The 19,292-nt window shown below is 40.5% G+C and overlaps 1 protein-coding gene across 6 annotated transcripts in view; it reads right to left on the reverse strand.

The window, feature by feature from the left end:
* The window catches only part of LOC108412234 (NACHT, LRR and PYD domains-containing protein 12-like), a 63,297-nt gene that overhangs the window by 22,885 nt on the left and 21,120 nt on the right, over positions 1-19,292 (reverse strand). For 4 of the 6 annotated variants that reach the window (XM_037541083.1, XM_037541084.1, XM_037541082.1 and 1 more), the window contains 3 exons: positions 12,163-12,336; positions 9,971-10,144; positions 9,072-9,245 (listed from right to left, as the gene is read on the reverse strand). In XM_037541083.1, the coding sequence (XP_037396980.1) occupies positions 9,072-9,245; positions 9,971-10,144; positions 12,163-12,336 (522 nt within the window). Of the gene's footprint in view, positions 1-6,738; positions 7,180-7,918; positions 8,100-8,547; positions 8,725-9,071; positions 9,246-9,970; positions 10,145-12,162; positions 12,337-19,292 lie in introns of those variants that run through there. The other 2 variants (XM_037541086.1, XM_037541087.1) reach the window with 2 other exon arrangements.

Below are 19,292 nucleotides of genomic sequence, written 5' to 3' on the forward strand. Positions count from 1 at the left end.
TCAGGGCAGGAAGCCTCAGAAAGCAGAAGATCATGAGTTGGGTGGCTGCACAGCTTAGACTGAAGCATGCATATCACATATATATATGGTGGAACATTTACCTGAGTTGATGAGCAATGAGGGGTTAAATTGAGTTCTAACAAGTTTTAAAAGTTTATTGTTAACATTTACATTTTTTTCCTCTTCCATCTAAGCCACATCTACACACATACAGAGAGGAGAAAGGAAACTCGTCTTTTGAGGGGGCGATTAATGATCCAACATGGCCCTCTAGTGGCTGAAATAAAAGAATAAATACTCTAGTAGCCAGAATTAAACACTGCAGTCTAGTGGCTGTAAAGACACAACACTCCAATGTCAGTGATAAATACTGCACTCTAGTGGTGGCTTGAATGAACTACTGCACTCAGACAGCAAAATAATTCTCTAGTGTCTAAAAATATACTGGGCTCCTGTAGCTAAAATACTCTGTTCTAATGACTAAAATACATACACATCCCAGCGATTAAAATAAATACATCGTTATATGGAGTTTTACACATTTTGGTGCCAATAAAAATACTACACAAATGACCAAATAGCTGAATATTAAATACCGCACTCATGTGGCCAATAAATGAATGAATAAAATATCAGTCATGTGTGGCTAAAATTAATACTACACTCTACTGGCTACAATAAATTCTTCATGCTTGTGACTAAAATTGACACTCCGGCTAAAACACTAGCAGCTAGAAATATACTGCAATACTCTAATGTCTAATAAATACTGCACTTTTCACTCAGCACACATGGTCAAATAAAGTAATGACTATAAAACAGATTAGATAGTGCAGTACAATATAAACTTCTCTAGACTTCTTTTAAGCAGATATGAAAAATTAGTGTTTCACTTTGGAACAGCATCAAACAGGAGCACAAAACCCGGAAGATACGTTGAACAGTGTAGGAAGTATGAAGTTCTTTATTTACTTGTGTGAGAGTTTAAAATGAATGAAGATTTAAAGATGTTTGATGCCCTCAATCCATTCCAGAACAACACCAGTTTGTTTCTGAGTTTCTGAGTCAATACCTGAAATCGCCTCTAAGGATTTGTTCATTAAATGCACAAGGCAAAAGAAGTTAGTGCTCTACTCCCACACTTTCCTTTCAGGAGAAATCCTTATTATAATCGGTTTCTTCATTTATTTGCTTAATATTTGATATTAGAGGATAGTATCACATGATATGTGATGTTTGCCTATTGATTCTAAGTATGCACTTAAAGCATTTGTCTTAACGTTTAGTTCACTATATTAAGTTAAAACTGAACTTTTTTAACAAAATCAAAATTCTAGATGCTTTTTTTATTATAAGAAACATGAAGGAGTCTGAAAGCTGCTACTGGTCAGAACATATAGAACAGAGTTTGTAAATGCTCCATAGCAAACTTGTTGTCACGATTGGCTCCTCCCACTCATGTGCTTTTTGTTGTGGTCTTCCATGTGCGTTTGTTTTAGGTCCTGCCCCTTGTTTTGTGACTCCGCCCCTGATTGTTTTCACCCCTCCCTCGTCTTCCCGGTGTCTTATTTAAGCCCTGTGTTTGCCCTTTGTTGTTTGTAGTGTTTGACTCTTGTTTGAGGTTCTGTGGTCTTCACTGTCATGTCTGTCCCACGATCTCTATGTGTTGGCTGTATGACCCTGGACCGCTCTGACCATGACCCTGGATTTGCCCTTAATAAATCTCGCTCGTCTCCGCATGTGCGTCCGCCACCTCGATTCTCGTTACACTTGTAAAGGCCTCCAATGAGCTGCCAGCATATTTGATCTGTGTTTGTTTTGTGAACTATTAATGTTTGTTCCAGTCTCTTTTATTCCCAATCTGAATGCTTCACATCTCTGATTTACAATCCACATTTCCAGAAAAATTTACATTTTTGAAAACAAGGATCTTTAATTTGTTAATTGTCTTGAACCTTCATTTAACAAAAGTACAAAGGAAAGATTTACAGTGTTTTCAGTGACCAATTTAATTGAAAATATAACCAAATTTAGAATTTGATGCCTGAAATTCACTCAAAAAAATGGGACAACGGCATGTTTCCTACCGGGCTCCACATCACCTCTTCGCTTGATTACACTTCTTTAACCATTTGGGAACTGAGGGTACTAATTGTTTTGTGAGTGGAATTTTTGCCCATTCTTGCTTGATAGAAGGCTTTAATATGTACACATTTACAATAGGAGACAGATCTGGACTGCAAGCAGGCCAGTGAAGCACACACTCTGTCTATGAAGCCAGACTGTTGTAGCACATGCAGAAGGACGCCTGACACTCATTTCTTTGTGTTTTTGTCATTTACGTAAAAGTTTAAGAGAATTACTAAATCAATAATTCTTGTTTTCATTGTATTTTACAAAATGTTCTAATTTCTCTGTGAATGGGGTTTGTACTTTTTCGCCTTTGTAATGTTTCACAGGGTCCCAACCCCATTTCTGAGCCCCACAGCCTGTCCATATCTCAATTCCAGTTCTCAGAACATATGGGAAAGGTGAACCAGGGCTCAAGACTTATTACCTAGACTGGATTGGGAACATCTGCCAATTATTACAGTATGTTTTTCCCCCTGACTCACAAAACTCTCCGCAGCCAGACCCATTCCTACCTTCATCACCACTTTCCTTCCCACTGTCTGCTAACCTCCTGTCTCCACTACTAAGCACCATCACCTGGGGTGACAGAGCCTTCTCCATAGCTACCCTCACCTTCTCGAGCACCTACACTAAACCAGTAAGAGTCCTTGGGCAAGACTCCTAACACCACCTTGGGCTACCTGTGTAAAATGATCAAATTGTAAGTTGCTCTGGATAAGAGCATCAGCCAAATGCCAAATCACAGACCTAGTGTGGAGAATGAACGGACAGAAAAACAGAAATATTTGGTGTATTAATAATTTTATTTTTGTGCAGTAGCCGTCAGTGAGCCCATTTTTGTATAGCACCTCAAAATTTCCAGAAACAGGCTGATATGTAAATCACTTACTGCCATTTCTGTGCAAAATTCTTAGTCAGACAAACAGGCTCCCGTACCTTCCTGAATAATGGCTACATTCACCGAGCCTTGAATATTATGGAGAACAGGAGCACAGATGTTTCCTCTTGTCTGAGCTGTGATGTTGGTCTGAATAGAACTGGCATGAGCTGAAGGTGAAGCTGCCATCTTCTGACTGGAAGCCTGGTCAAGTCAGACAGGACATGATCTCTCTCATTGATTTTAAAGCTGTATTAACAAGGACATTGATGGAGCTCAGATGTCTCCCTGAGCTTTATGTTCATCTATTTAAACAGTGGAGCTGCTGCGTTTTACTTCCAGTTAAACTGGTTCGGACTGGTGTAGTTTCCTGTAAAAAGTACGTGCTACCTTAGAAGAGGGCCATAGTGAATTATCTATCAACCAATCACAGTTCATTTGTCCCTCACAGCAGAGCAGGGTGATTCCAAGTATAGAGAATATAAAATAAGTGTGTATTTGAAAGCCTAGCTTAAATAACACGTTGTATAAACGTTATATTACAGTGATAAGTGCTCACTGTGAGGTGATTTGTAGATCTCTCAGGCAGTTACGTCTTGATTTACCTGCCCAAATACCTTTTCTTGTCATTGTCTTTCATTAGACACTCACAGTTTGCCACAAAATGCAGATAAAACAGCAAATATTAGTTATGCTTACACAGATTATAGTAACTTCAGTATTTTTCAACCTGTGTAACTCTCTGATTTAAATCACATTTATTCTGTGAACAAGTTTCTGGCTGATATATCACCCCTGTGTTCGTATATCCATACCACTAACTAATGATCATTGAACTGTCTATACATTGTTTATAAGTATGTTTAGACTATTTAAGAATTTCAAACTGAAACCAAATCATTTTCATTTGTTTTTAACCTCAAATTAAATTTAAAAAAGCAAAGAGCACAAAAACAATGAAATACATATAATAAAACATTTTATTTAAATAATTAAGAAGAATTGTTAATATTAACACACTTACACACTTGAAAACATCAAAATAAATCATAAACAATAAAAGTCAGTTAGAATTTATTTATGAGAATGAAATAATGAACATAGGATGAAAAAACAGTAAAGTGCTAGAAAGAGAGAAAGTGTAAATTCTTCAGGAGCCTGAATGACACATGTAAAACGATATGTTTTCAGCCTCCTTTTGAAATCGGCTCTGTGAGTCTCTGAGCCTCACACAGCTTTTAAGAGTTTATTTCAGCTGACTGCAGCACAGTGGCTTAATGCGCCTCACCGGGCTTAGCTGACCTCAGTCTTGTGATCTAAGTGGGCTGTATTTTTCCAGCATGTCAGCAAGATATTATCAATGTTGGGACAAAACCCTGTATTTCCATTTAATGCCGTTCATTTCTTGGCATAAATTAAACTACATGGTGTTTACATGGTGGGAAAGTGTCACGACAAAAAGACTGATTTAAATGAGCTGCATGACTTAGAATAAAACCTTGTTACATTAATTTACACTGAAATTTTAAAACGTTTCCTCTTCTCCTGTATAGTTGCTTTTGGTGATACTGTATTCTGTGTAGACAGTGACTGGAAATCTTACTCCGTTTAATGATTTATAAACCAGTAGTAGTATTTGACATCTATTCTGTAGCTAACTGGGAGCCAGTGTGATGGTCTGACTGTAAATATGATGGTTAATATTCTGGTAGCATTCTGAATCACTGCAAGGCCTGTAAGGAGGCCAATAATCTACCTTCTGGATACAAATGCATGGATTAGTTTTTCTAGATGTTTGGCAGTCATAATCTCTCTGGTTATTAAAGTGATAGAAAGCTGATTTTGTTATGGATTTGTAATGGCTATTACTGCTGCGGCCATTAAGACAGCCTTTAGAGATTTTAGAGCTAAGCAGAAATCTTACATTTTCTTCATCTGTGCAGTACTTTTATGTGGTTTTGTCACTAGAAATTGAAGAGGTATTTGAAGCATAAAGCTCTTTCCAAACCAGGGACTTTGATTGGCTGATGGGGAGCCATCCATTGGAGTTGCAACATCTTTTGCAGAACTGGTCATCTACTGTATCTCAGTGGAAAAGCTGGAAAGAAGGAGATGAGTGTGCAAGCACCACAGGGCCTATCTTGTCTGTCCTATGAATGGAGATGTCATAAGAGTGGAGATTCTGTGAGTGTGCATAGTTGAACCATTTGGTTCCTCCCACCCTGCATGACCTTCTATCATTACAATGATTTTTGGTCTTGTGGGTTGACATGGTGTTAGTTCTTAAAGAAATATAATACTGTATAACTACTGTATACCTCCAAGCAGACTGCATGGAAAACAGGGAGTGTCCACTTAATTCTATCATTTATATTTACAGCATTCAGCAGACACTCTTATCCAGAGTGACTTACAAAAGTAATTTGTTGATTCCTAACTAAATATGTTAGATCCCAAAGTCCCCTGGAGCTCTGACATATTTTCCCTGCTCACCCAAAAGGCAGTCCATCCACACTCCGCCTGAGTAATATTATATATCATAGACAACCGGTTATGGTGGATGGATGAAAAACATCATATACACTTTCCTACATTCATAACTGAAAAAAAATCATGGCATATCCAAATGTGCACCAAATATTTAGGCCAGAATTGGGCCTAGTTTCAAACCAAGGTCTTGGTTGATGAGGTTCAAGCTCAGCATGCAGTACTTGGCTTAGATGTTGCCCAACTGATTTTTGTAATCTGGGAGTTTCAGTGTTGAAAGACTTGATTAAGACACCATGATATATATTCACCTTTCAAAATCAAAACAGCAGTGATTCAGCCTTGAGCCATGACATTAACTCATCCGTGACACTGAAATGCAAGCTGGGTAGGTTTTCTGATCAGGGAGCTCAGTTTACCTCATGTGTTTGGTCTGCCTTTTTCAAACATATTGAACTAACAGTCAATATCATATCAGGATATCACCCACTATCTAATGGCCTGAAAGAGTGAAGCAGGAACTTTGGGAATTTCTGAGACTCTTTTCTCATAATAATCCTTCAAATTGGTCTTGATTTCTCATTCAGGAAATTAGTTGATCAGTTCTGTCATGGGACTTCAATTAGGTCATCAGTCTTCTTAGCATCTTAACGGCCATGAACTGAAGCTTAACGACCATGACCTGAAGCTGTGCTGGAGGCTTAAGGCTCCCCAGTGTTGACCTGGTTTGTGTTTTTGCTCCCTTTGCTAGTTTTTGCAATTATTGATTATTGATGACAATGAAAACTCCATTGCTAAAATTATCAGTAGCTGCAGCCCTAATATTGTTTAGTTATTTACAGAATAGCGATACTTAAATTAATGTTTTTAGATTTACTTTAATGAGCTCAGCTGGTGTTTTGACGTTTATAGACTGTCACAGTATGGACTGCTGAAGAAAGTCCTGTCACTGTGTGTACTGTCTATTTAGCTAGAATAAAACATTATTCAAGTAACCCTAAAGCTCCCGAAAACATTATAATGATGAGCAACAGATGACAGATGTTTCAGATCATTCAGCTGTTCTAGAAACTAGAACATCTGATCATATCAGTCCAGCACTATCATCACTTCATTGGCTGCCTGTTAAATTCCGTATTGATTATAAAATTCTTTTATTGACGTATAAAGCCCTACATGGTCTTGCTCCTGAGTACCTGCCAGACCTTATTTCCCATTACGAGCCATCACGACTACTCAGATCCCTGTCTTATTGTGTGCTGGCTTATTAATAGTTCCCAGTGGAATTCTGTGAAGCTGCTTTGTGACAACATCCATTGTAAAAAGCGCTACAAATAAATTTGATTTGATTTGAATTTGATCTGTTCTTCAAGAGTCTCTCTATGCTGACAAAGGAGCATACAGTCTTATCCTAGGTTTAGAGGGTCGAACTCATGTTGTTGCCATATCATCTAGTGCGTTTTCCTTCTTTGCACACTGTTATCACCAATGTATCACTGGAGGTCCAGGTAGTGATGTCATGGGGAGAGCACACTGTCCTGTGCTGCAGTTGTGTACTGAGATTTGATCAATAAGAGCCCTAGAACACATATGGTACCATGGTACAACCGCATACTGAGTGTGTGTGTTTGTACTAATACTTCATCCTCTCCTCATAACCCTCTGTGAGAGCAGATCAGATGCTGTAAGACAGAGAAGAGGAATCATCAGACATGATGGCTTATTCATGTTTAGTTTGCCTTCTTGCAGAATGACTGAAATGAGTATAAATATTAATTGCATATGAATACACAGCAAATAATAATATTTCACTTTAAATCAAATTGTTACGCATCCCTCAGTGTTCATGAACTCCAAATCCCAGAATTCTCTCCAAGATCACACACCAATCATCCAATCATCATTCACACTCATCTGAATATTAATCTGGTTCACCTGTTCTACTGGTCATGTGATTAGTCAGAGTTAGTATAAAGCCCAGGCTTTTAGATTAGTTTTGTTGCAAGCTATTGCTTCTTCTTATGAGATCTACTAAGCATTTTTCTATGATTGCCTTGACTTTGTCTTTATGTCTTTGCCCATTGGATCTGGTTGACTAGTTCTGTTATGTTTGTCTTTTTTTGTATTTTGACCTCTCTGGATTTGACCATTGCCTGTTCATTGACTACAAGTTTTGCCAAAGCCCTCAACAAAAAAGCTATGAATGCCTGACTGGTATGGTTTTGTTACACAACTGTTTTTGAAATAAATTTATAGAACAGTTTAATTTATAGTTACATTTAAGTCAGATTTCATTCTTGATTTTTGTAGTTTTGTTCAACAAACACCCCAAATACACATTCTAAAAATAATTATTCACTCATATCCCACTCTTTTTATTTTTTCCATTCTGTATATTGCTACTGTGTGTAATAAATTGACTCACTGTAGTGTCTCCAGTTTACAGTGTGGATCCTTTAGCACATCAGAGAGCAGCTTCACTCCTGACTCTCCTGGTTTATTGTATTTCAGGTCCAGCTCTCTCAGGTGAGAGGATGGGTTTGATTTTAGAGCTGATGCCAGAGCAGCACAGCCTTCATCTGTAATACTGCATTTACACAACCTGCAGAGAGAAGAAAAACTCACACTTATAGATCAACACACATACAAAGAAACACATACTTATTCTCTCTTTACTAAAGAAAAATCACAAAATACTGGTTTGAGTTTGAAAATCTTCAGCCTTCACTAGACATCTATGTGTTTTCAGATATTTTACTATGAAAAACAGATGGAAAATTTGCCAAAATGCAAGAATGTTACAGAGTGAAATCTATTATTTTCTTCTAGCTGGGTTTACCACAAATACATTCAGTACAACCATTTACCTATCCTCATATTATCAAAACTCATCTCCACTTTCTGTTCCCTCTATCTCAACCTCTCTCTGTCTCTCTCTCTATGTTTTTCATTCTTCTTTCTCTGTTTAAATGACTTATACACCATGCACACCTATGAAAATGTGAGTGTATGTGTGATCTACACCCACAGTGATACAGTGATGATCTTACCGAAGTATCTCCAGTTTACATTCTTGTGGATTCTTCAGTCTAACAGAGACCAGCTCCACTCCTGAATCCTGCAGTTTATTGTTACTGAGGTTCAGTTCTCTCAAATTTGATGAATTTGAGCTGAGAGCTGTGGACAGAGCTGCACAGCCTTTCTCTGTGAGATCACAATTACACAGCCTGGGAGAGAAATAATGATACATCAAAACACTTTCATCACACACACACACACACACACATTCACAAACAGACACACACACACACACACACACACACACACACTAATATACACACACACATATCGAATCTGTTTTCTCTAAGTCTGAGCATCTCCATGTCTGTTATTTTGTCTTGCTCTCTCAGTACATGTCTCTATCTTCCTTTCTTCCTCTCTTTCTCTAAATATCTTCTTTATCTCTCACATTCTCTTTGTTGTTGCTGAGTTAAAAACATGAAGACAAATGAAAGTCTGTGCTAGTATTTACACAGATATGTACACATACACAGTGATAAAGTGATGAACTTACTCCAGTTTCTCCAGTTTACATTGTGGACTCCCCAGTCCAGCAGAGAGCAGCTCCAATCCTGAATCCTGCAGTTTATTGTTACTCAGGTTCAGTTCTCTCAAACTTGAGGAGTTGGGGCCAAGAGCTGAGGACAGAGCTGCACAGCTTTTCTCTGTGAGATTACAATTACACATCCTGGGAGAAAAATGATGATACATTACAACACTTATATTGAATACAAACACACAAACACACAGAAACACTTTCTTTGTCACTGAGACCTGAGAGTTCCAGTTTTTCTTGATGCTTGAACACTTTTGTTCATTCAGAAGCCATATTTTTAACAGTTAAGATACCATAATAAACAGTAGCTTGCTAGCCAAAATAACATGTTCTTTGCCAAATTGCCTTTCCCTCACAGAATACGTACAACAAATGAAACCTCTCTAGGAGACACCACAACTTACAGTGAGTAAAGTTGTCGCAGAGAACACAAAATACTGGTTTCAGTTTGAATCTGTTTAGATAATTTTAGGCAATGTTGCTTTTCACAATTTTTCATAAGCATGGAAAAAGCAAAGCCATTGAAAGCAAAACAAATATTTCTCAAGTGATTTCTCTATTTTGGGTAGTGTGGCATGTGTAGTACAACATGCCTTAAAGTGCAAAATCAATTGTCTAAATGTGAAAGATATTTTACTCACAACATGCCACAGGTTTGTTAAAATCAATCAAGAAAAATTGTAACATAGTACGAAGAAATGAGTTTTGTGTTTTTTTTATTTTATGTGCTTTACTGCAAATAAATGACAGTGTGAGTATCACAGTGTGTGTGAGTATCTTAAAGATGAGATATTAAATCATACAGGTCTATGAAACTGTGTGTATGTGCTATATCCACAGTAAAAAAAAGATCTTACACCAGGATCTCCAACCGACAATGTGGATTCTTCAGTGCAGCAGAGAGCATCTCCACTCCCAAATCCTGCAGTTCATTGAAACTCAGATTCAGTTCTCTCAGACTTGAGGAGTTTGAACCAATAGCTGAGGACAGAGTTGCACAGCTTTTCTCTGTGAGATTACAGTTCAACAGCCTGGGGGAGAAACAATGAAACATCAGAACATTGACATCACGTATACACACACACACACACACACACACACACACACACAATCATATACACATTCAATCACACATACCTCTTCACATATCCCTTTTTCTATCTTTCTCTCCCTCCATTACTCTCTTTCTGCAGCTCTCTCTGTTCTGTTTGTCTTTGTTTTTCCCCATCTCTCCCAATATTATCTTGTGACAAGAACATTGCATGCACATTTAATATGTTTTACTGCACATGTTTCTTTCATAATGGATTGCCAGTGGAAAAGAGGGTGATTCTGATTTTCTTTATGATCTCACATACCCTGTGGACTCACAACGTCAGGGGCCAGTCAACCAATCGGAGAGGAGAGGAGAATCCAAAACAAGGGTGGGGGAAAGATGATGGTGATTGAGCGTGGGCAGTTTCGCCCACTTTTAGCAGTTATGCGCACGATTTTTGCTGTTGGTGGCTTTATTTTTCTGTGGAAAGACAGAGTCGATGGAAGGAGGAACCCCAGACTCAACTGCTAATGAAACCGACAAGTGATGAGCAACCTTACGTGGAACTTGAGACCGCCATGTCTGTGCGTGTTTGTTACCACACACACACTCTCTCTCCATTCAACCTTCGCTCATGGGGAACTGCATATGGGATTCCTGAATCCCTTTATTGATTTCCAAGCAGTGAGCACTTTATATATGTGACCGGGCCATCACTGGCATTAGGTGCAATATGTGTACTGTAAAAGCACCCCCAAATTTGTACTTATGTAGACACCTAAAGTAAATAGAGCTTCGACTCGCCACCCCTATATTATGGGGAAAGGGACCCCCTCCACAGGCCACTCAAGTAAAAGAGTGTTAGAGCCAGCCAAGAATACACCTGCATCAATCAGAATATAAGGTTGCAGTACATATTTTATTTCAAATAGTTATAAAAAGAGCTTTCAGAACAAGGAATCTACACATAAACAACCTGTGATATGCTATTACAAGTTTTCCTCAATCCCAACACTGCATCCTAAAAAAACTTCAATTCATAAAAACAGCTCCTATACCATTTGCATTGGCACACAATACAATAAAGAAGAAACACATTGGAGGGAAAAACAGTGGCCCGCAATCGCCCCGGCTGCCATCCCACTCCAGGTAACAGGCACTGGTGACGTCAATACAATTGCTTGCTCAGCATACTTGTTCCATAGCTAATAAATATGTAGACAGCGTTGGACCAGCACCAATCAGGTCATGGTTGACACTTGAGTCTGCTACGTGCACTTCTCTGGTTCTCGCCTGGTTGGCTACCCCCACTGACACACATACACAGACAGAGCTCTTTCAGCGACGACAGCAACACAAACAATTCCCACCATCCCTTTGTTTAAAATGGAAGTGGACTCACCTGGGTGTGCTCCCCTTTTATCTTTCCCCAGAAATCAGTATGCCACCTACCCGCATTCCACCCACTGCACAGTGGGTGTGTCTCTTATTAATGGTTTCTTTCACCATCAATGCGCTGATCTTAAAATGCCAGCGTTGTCATTAATATTAATGTTAAACCCTTAAGCATTCAGCCATACTACATATATATTGTATCTGTGTGTTTATGTATATGTGTATATACACATCATTGTATGAATATTTTGGGTGTCTGGGGAGAGGACTATACCTGTAAATAGATCATTAAAAGCCGCAACTGCTGTGGTAAAGAGTCGTTTGCGTGGTGAACTGGTGAGAGTGGTATGTTGTGCCGCCCCGACCTTACCTTTATCTTATGCTTATTTGCATTACACTCTATCAGAATTTCTGTCTCTTCTCTTTCTCCCTCTGTTCTCTTGCACCCCATTTCTCTTTCTCTCTACATCTTTCATTGCCTCTCTCTTTTCTATCTTCTCTCTCCTTCCATCTATCTGTCTTTTCCCTTCTCTCTCTTTTCATATCTGTTTCTCTCTGTCTCTTGTCTCTTTCTTCCTCCTGATCTATAAACACACAGTGATAAAGTGAAGATCTTACTGCAGTTCTTCCAGTTTACAGTGTGGATTCTCTAGACCAGCAGAGAGCAGCTCCACTCCTGAATCCTGCAGTTTGTTGTAACTCAGGTTCAGTTCTCTCAGACTTGAGGAGCTTGAGCTGAGAGCTGAGGACAAAGCTGCACTAGATCCTTCTGTGAGGTTACAGTCACACAGCCTAGAAGAGAAATGATGAATCATTAAAACAGTGTTATCACAAATATTGTCTAGATGCATTTGTCTGGATGACCTGTGATGACACAACCAGCCACCAGAGCTGTCATGTGGCATTTAAAGTTGTGATACCTGTGTCTACACTTCCTAAGCTAAGCTCACCCACAGACTCATGGTGTTTCAGAGTTCTGGCAGAAGACTGGCCAGTAATTTTGATAGAGGCTTCTTGAGTTTACTCTCAGGTCACTTTCTTGAGTTAATTTTCTCAAGCCATTTCTGTGCTCAAATCTCTATCCTCTTCCTCAAAAAAAGTCAAAGTCTGCTTCAGCTTTCCATTTTGAGCTGGTGAAATAATCACTATAATTTCCTTTTGGTTTCTTTTCTCTTCTGCATTTCAGTTGGAGAAAAAGGTTTAAGAAACCATTTAGAAACCATTTGTGTTTTCCTCTGTACACAAGGTTATCAGTACAGGGAGATTCAAAAAGATTCATATGATTTCAAAATTATTTATTTCACTTGTACATCATTACAGAACAATGCAATAAATTGTAGATGGTTTAAGTGAGCATACAGTTTATTGTGTAATTTTGCAACTGCTCAATATGACCTCCTCAGTAAGATAAGATAAGATAAGATGCCTTTATTGTCATTGCACAGTGTACAACGAAATTGAGCAGCAATGCAACGGCACTTTCTACATACAAAACAATTAAACATAAGGCTAAAATATATAAAGTGCAGATTTAAGGAAAAAAGTATAAAAAATCTTAAATATAAAGAAAAAGGACTATAAAACTATATATTCTAAACAGACAATAGACAAGTGCGGTAGCAGTTGGTTATTGCACATTCCTTGGATAGCTTATAGAGTCATGATATTGCACATCTTAAGAATTACTGCACCGAAAGAATATATATTATAGATTGCACATTCGAGAACAAATGAATAATAAATAGAACAGAGGTGGAGTGGAACACTGGAACTCTGGAACAGTGTACAGTGTCCTATGAAGTCAGTGCCAGTACAGAGCAGTAGCAGTGTTCAGTCACTTCTACTGAGCACAGTGTACTATAGAAAGTCCTGGTCAATGTGTGTGTGTTTGGAAGTGCTCAATTCCCGTACAGCTCTTGCGTAAAACTGTTTTTAAGTATGTTTGTACAGGATGGGATAGATCTAAAGCATTTACCAGAGGGCAGCAGGTCGAACAGCAAGCAAGCAAGCAAAATTTATTTATATAGCACTTTTCACAACAGGTGTTGTCACAAAGCAGCTTTACAGAACAATCAGTATTACAGAGAGAAGAGAAAAAAAAAGAAAATCCGGGTCCTGGCCCCCATGAGCGTCGCCAGCGGCGACAGTGGCAAGGAAAAACTCCCTAAAAGAGGAAGAAACCTTGAGAGAAACCAAGACTCAGAAGGGGAACCCATCCTCCTAAGGTCGACACCGGATAGCAAACATTATTAGTATGAAGTTTTATAGTACAAAGTGGGAAAAAGAAAAGCAGTGATTAAATTGATTAATTTATGATTATGCAGTGGCAGCAGCATCTGAGGGTGAGGATTGCACAGCCCTGTACAGCAAGAAGCTCAGTTCAGTGGTGGTCAAGCCGGTCCAGAAGGCTGGTGAGCAGTGGCACCAATCAAGGCAGAAGAGGCAGCAGCATCTGACGCCCAGGATGGGCAGCTGATCAACATGTGCATCGAAGGACAGATCAGCGTCTATCACGACACCAAGACTTTTAACAGATGAGCTTGATGCAGCTGAGAGATTGTTTTAGTGTTAAGTTAGACAGTCTGTTTCTAGCTGCTTTTGGACCAAAAGCAGGACCTCTGTTTTATCTGAGTTAAGTAGCAGAAAGTTACTCAACATCCAGTCTTTTATGTCTTTTACAGTCCTCAATCTTACCATGTTTGATTTTATCATCCGGTTTGCTTGAAATATATAACTGGGTGTCATCGGCATAGCAGTGGAATTTATACTGTGTTTACTAATCATGGTGCCTATTGGCAGCATATATATTGTGAATAATATAGGTCCTAAAACAGAGCCTTGTGGAACACCATACTTTACTTTTGCAAGGACAGATGATTCGCCCTTTACATTAACGACCTGATAGCGATCAGTGAGGTAGGATCTGAACCAGGAAAGAGCTGTTCCTGTTTCCCCTACAAGGTTTTCTAGTCTATGTAGTAGGATAGAGTGGTCTATTGTGTCAAAGGCTGCACTAAGATCAAGGAGGACTAGCAAAGACACATTTCCTTTGTCAGAGAATAATTAAAGATCATTTACAATTTTTATTAGTGCTGTTTCTGTACTGTGATGTGGCCTAAAACCAGACTGAATTTTTTCTTGTAGATGATTCCTATGCAAATAGGAGCTTAACAGATGATGTCCCGGGTGAAATGTGTCCTTCAGGATGTTGGCTGCCCTGCTGAGGCAGCGGGAGCTGAACAGGTCCTCCAGGCAGGGCAGTGGGCAGCCGATGATCTTCTGTGCCGTCTTCATGACCCCCTGCAGTGCCCTCCTCTCTGCCACTGAGCAGCTGCTGTACAACGTTGAGATGCAGTATGTCAGCATGCTCTCAATGGTGGAGCGGTAGGAGGACACCAGCAGCTCCTCCTGAAGGTTTTTTTCCTGAGAATTCTCAGGAAGTAGAGCCTCTGTTGCACCTTCTTGACCACTGCCATGGTGTTGGTGGTCCAGGAAAGATCCTCAGAAATATGTGTGCCCATGAATATGAAGGAATGGACTCTTTTAACACAGTCCTCATTGATATACAGTGGTGTGGGGACCACTCCTTTCCGCTGGAAGTCTATAATGAGTTATTGTGTTTTTGAGGAGTTCAGGGTGAGGTTATTTCCTGAACACCACTCAGCCAGTCCCTGGACTTAATCCCTGTAGGCGGTCTCATCTCCTCCGGAGCACTCCTCCTGAGATGAGTCCAGCCACTGTCATGTCATGCGCAAACTTTACTATGGTGTTGGAGGAGTGGGTGGGGACACAGTCTTAGGTGTACAGAGCATAGAGAAGCAGGCTAAGCACGCACCCCTGTGGTGCTCCGGTGCTGAGTTTGAGGGTGGAGGAATGATGAAAACCCAATCTTACCAGTCTGTGGGGATGGTCACCAGTCTGTGGGGATAACTGTATTAACAGCTGAGCTGAAGTCTATGAAGAGCATCCGGAGAGCAGCGGTGATGGCATCTTCTGTGGTTCTGTTTGCTTTGTAGGCAAACTGGTGTGGATCAAAGGTGGGTGGGAGGATGGCTCTGATGTGCTGCAGAACCAGTCTCTCAGAACACTTCATTATGACCGGAGTGAGTGCTACTGGATGATCGTAGTTAAGGTCGGTGATGGTGGTCTTTTTTGGTAGTGGGATGATGGTGGCAGACTTCAGACAGGGTGGGATGATGGACTTGGACAGGTTGAAGATTTTTGTGAAGACCCCAGAGAGCTGGTCTGCACATACCTTTAGCACCTTTCCTGTCACTCCATCAGGACCAGCAGCTTTTCTGGGGTTCACTGCCCTGAGCAGACCTCTCACCTCATGTTCCTGCACAGTGAGGATGCGATTGTGGGAGACTGGTGGAGGTCTTGTGTGTGTCTCCACTGCTAGCGAGCAAAGAATCAGTCAAGCTCCTCTGCCAGTGAGGTGTCACCTTTAACTGTTGTGCAGCTTCTTGTCTTGTGATTGGTGAGGTGCTGGATGCCCCTCCACACCTGCCGTGGGTCATTGTTGTTGAAGTGATCTTTAATTTTCTTCTTGTAGGTGGTCTTATCCTCCTTGATGTCTCTCTTTAGGTTGGTTCTAGTCGCACTGTAGAGGGCTCTGTCACCAGACCTAAAGGCATCATTCTGCTCATTGAGGAGAATTCGGACCTCCTTTGTCATCCAGGGATTTTGGTTTGGGTATACTCTGATGTTTTTGTCCACTGTAACATTGTCCACACAGGTTTTGATGTCACAGAGTACAGATGATGTGTACTCCACCAGGTCCTGATCCTCAAAGACATTCCAGTCGGTCGTTTCGAAGCAATCCTGCAGCTGTGAGGAAGCTCCTTCAGACCATGTTTTGATGGTCTTTGTGATGGGTTGAGATTTTCTTTTGAAGGGGTTAGAGTTAAAAATGCGGGAGTTAAAAATATGGAGCAGTGATCTGATTGGCCCAGATGTGGTAATAATGTTGATTTAAAACTGTTCTTGAAGTTTGAGTAGACCTTGTCTAATGTATTATTTGTTGTTGGAATTTGGGGAGAACTGGGAATGTGCATTTAACTGTCAGGTATTCCAAATCAGAAGAACAGTGTCTATCAATGATTTTGGCATTAGTGCACCAGCTGTTATGGGCATAAATGCATAGCCCTCCTCCCCTTGATTTACTGGAGTCTTTGTTTCTGTCCCAGCGGAACGTTGTGCGGCCTGTTAGCTCAGTGGCTACATCCAGGATGAGTGAGTGCAGCCACGTCTCCGTAATGACCAAATACAGCAGTCAGCAATTAATTTGTTGGTGGAAATCAGCAGGTTCACTTTGTCCAGTTTGTTGGTGATGGCCCTGGCGTTGGTGAGGAAGACGCTGGGTAGTGCTGGCTTGTGTGGTTGTTTCTTTAGCCTAGCCGTTAGGCCAGACCGGCAGCCACACTTTTGCTTTTGCCTGCATCTCCTCCGCCTATGCTGCCTGCTGGAGCCAACAACAAACCACGGAGCGCCCTGGCTATCTCCTCCGGTTTGCTGTGTGCGTGCAGAAATTCACTGGTAACGGCCTGGTCATGCAATAATCCGATACTCAGAAGATCCTGTAGGTAGGGTTTGCGGTACTAAACGTGATGTTGACGAACAAACATATACACAAAAACACAAAAAAAAAAGCACCATAATGGAGAGCGTCGAGCCGCTGCATCTGTGTGCGCTGTCATCTTGAATACCCTGTACGGATTGAGCGTGTCAGGCATCGCTGCTCTCACGGCTCTTTCAGTGGGATTTCGGAGATCATCCAGTGCTGTGGAACCAATGACGAACGGTCTGAGCTGCTGGAGCTTCACTGCTGATGAAAATCCCGCTGCACAGTTCTGACGGATTCACTCTTATTGACGTGGAGAACGCAGAACGTTCTGCTCAGGGGTCTCAGCTCCTCTCAGACTGAAGGAGCCGGTCAGAAACTCTATGACCCCCTCTTACAGTTGGAGTGTGGTTGGTTCCTCGGCGCCTCACGGTTGTAAAAATATAGCACTTTGAAACTGAATGAATCTTTTTGAATCGCCCTGTATTTTTCCCCTGATATCCTTAGTTTGTTTCTGACCAGAGGTTTCACTGGTAAGGTGTCAATAGTTTGACACCTTGTCCTAAGTTTTCTTTTTACACACTTCTAGTTTATAGTAATTGTAATATGTTACTATTTCTAAAGAACAGGTTCTTTGCTTTCATTGTGTGTTTTTTAGCTACTCCCATGTTTTCAATCAGTGACTCTCCAATTTTACACAGGCCTCCTACAAAAAGAGGCCTGGGTTCACTCTCCACTTGGAGTGAGTCTTCACATTATAGTGTCCCTCTGTATATATCCTGTTTTAATCATTACCTTCTCTGTGTCTGTGCTTCTCTCTCTGATCTCTCTCTCTCTCTCTCTTCATATCTATATCTGTATCACATTCTCTTGCTCCATATCCCCCTTTATTCTGTATCTCTCTTTCTCTCTGTGTTTCAATGTTTTCTCTCTTTGTCTTTCTATCTGTCTATCAAATCAAATTAAATCAAATACATTTGATTAGGGTATGCATACTAAATCAGATGTCCCTGCAGGCCAAAAAGATGCAGGTTCAGGCTCAGCAGTTCTCTCTCCCCATCCACATACGCTTACAACTGCTCCAGGCATGTCTCCCCATACTCCTTTCACTAGCCCTACTCCCAACTGAACAATGGTAAAAGCAGCATTGGGCTAAATCACACCATGGCATGGCATAATTGTAGGGGTCTGTAGTAATTTCTTTTCTTACTATTATAATAAAAAGAAAAATGAATAAATTCTTTTCAGGATGATAAGAATCCAAACAGTATTTTTTTTCCACAACTGGTGATTGGTTAGTGTAGTGGGTAACACCTCTGCCTTCTACACTGTAGACTGGGGTTCAATCCCCACCTGGGCAAACACTGTACCAATCAAGAGTCCTTGGCCAAGACTCCTAACACCACCTTGGCCTACCTGAGTAAAATGATCAAATTGTAAGTCGCTCTGGATAAGAGTGTCAGCCAAATGCCATAAATGTAACTCATTTTCTGATATAAGTACATTAGTTATATACTACACACTTATCCGGTTCCGCCTCTTTTTACAGCAGCTCATTCTTTTTACTTCAATTAAACTTTCTTTTTTTCTTAATCACTTAAGTTTTTATGTAGTATCTGTCATCTTGTTATTATCTGCTTACACTCGACTCAACCATGTTCAGAACAATGGTGTTTGTCCTGCTCGTTTTGGGAGTTTTCTTTGTGTTCACACTGGGGGAGCACGAGTGCAGCCACAGCTCCAATGTTTACACCACGGAACAGCTGTTAGTGCTTAGCAACACTGTTGTTACACCAGACAGCTTCACTGAGATTCCACGTGAGCTGAGGTGAAGAAGGGGAAAACGCGCCGGTGTCGAGCGTTGTGCTCGGACAAGACACTATAAACCCGTTCTTCCCTCGGTCAACATGGGGAATGTAAGATCGCTCTCCAATAAAGTGGACGAGTTAGCGGCACTGATACGACACCAGCAGGAATACCGGCAGTGCATACATCGCACTGGAAGACTTCCAAATTCGGCAGGCAAACAGGACGAAGGAAAGTGGTAAAAGAAAAAGAGGGGGACTGACTGTGTACATAAATGACCAATGGTGCAATGCAAGACACATAACTGTTAAAGAACAGATATGCAGCAGGGATGTTGAATTGTTACCTGTTAACATGCGGCCGTACTATCTACCTCATG

The sequence above is a fragment of the Pygocentrus nattereri genome, chromosome 9 (assembly GCF_015220715.1).
Source record: "Pygocentrus nattereri isolate fPygNat1 chromosome 9, fPygNat1.pri, whole genome shotgun sequence".
In the NCBI taxonomy this organism is placed as follows: Eukaryota; Metazoa; Chordata; class Actinopteri; order Characiformes; family Serrasalmidae; genus Pygocentrus; species Pygocentrus nattereri.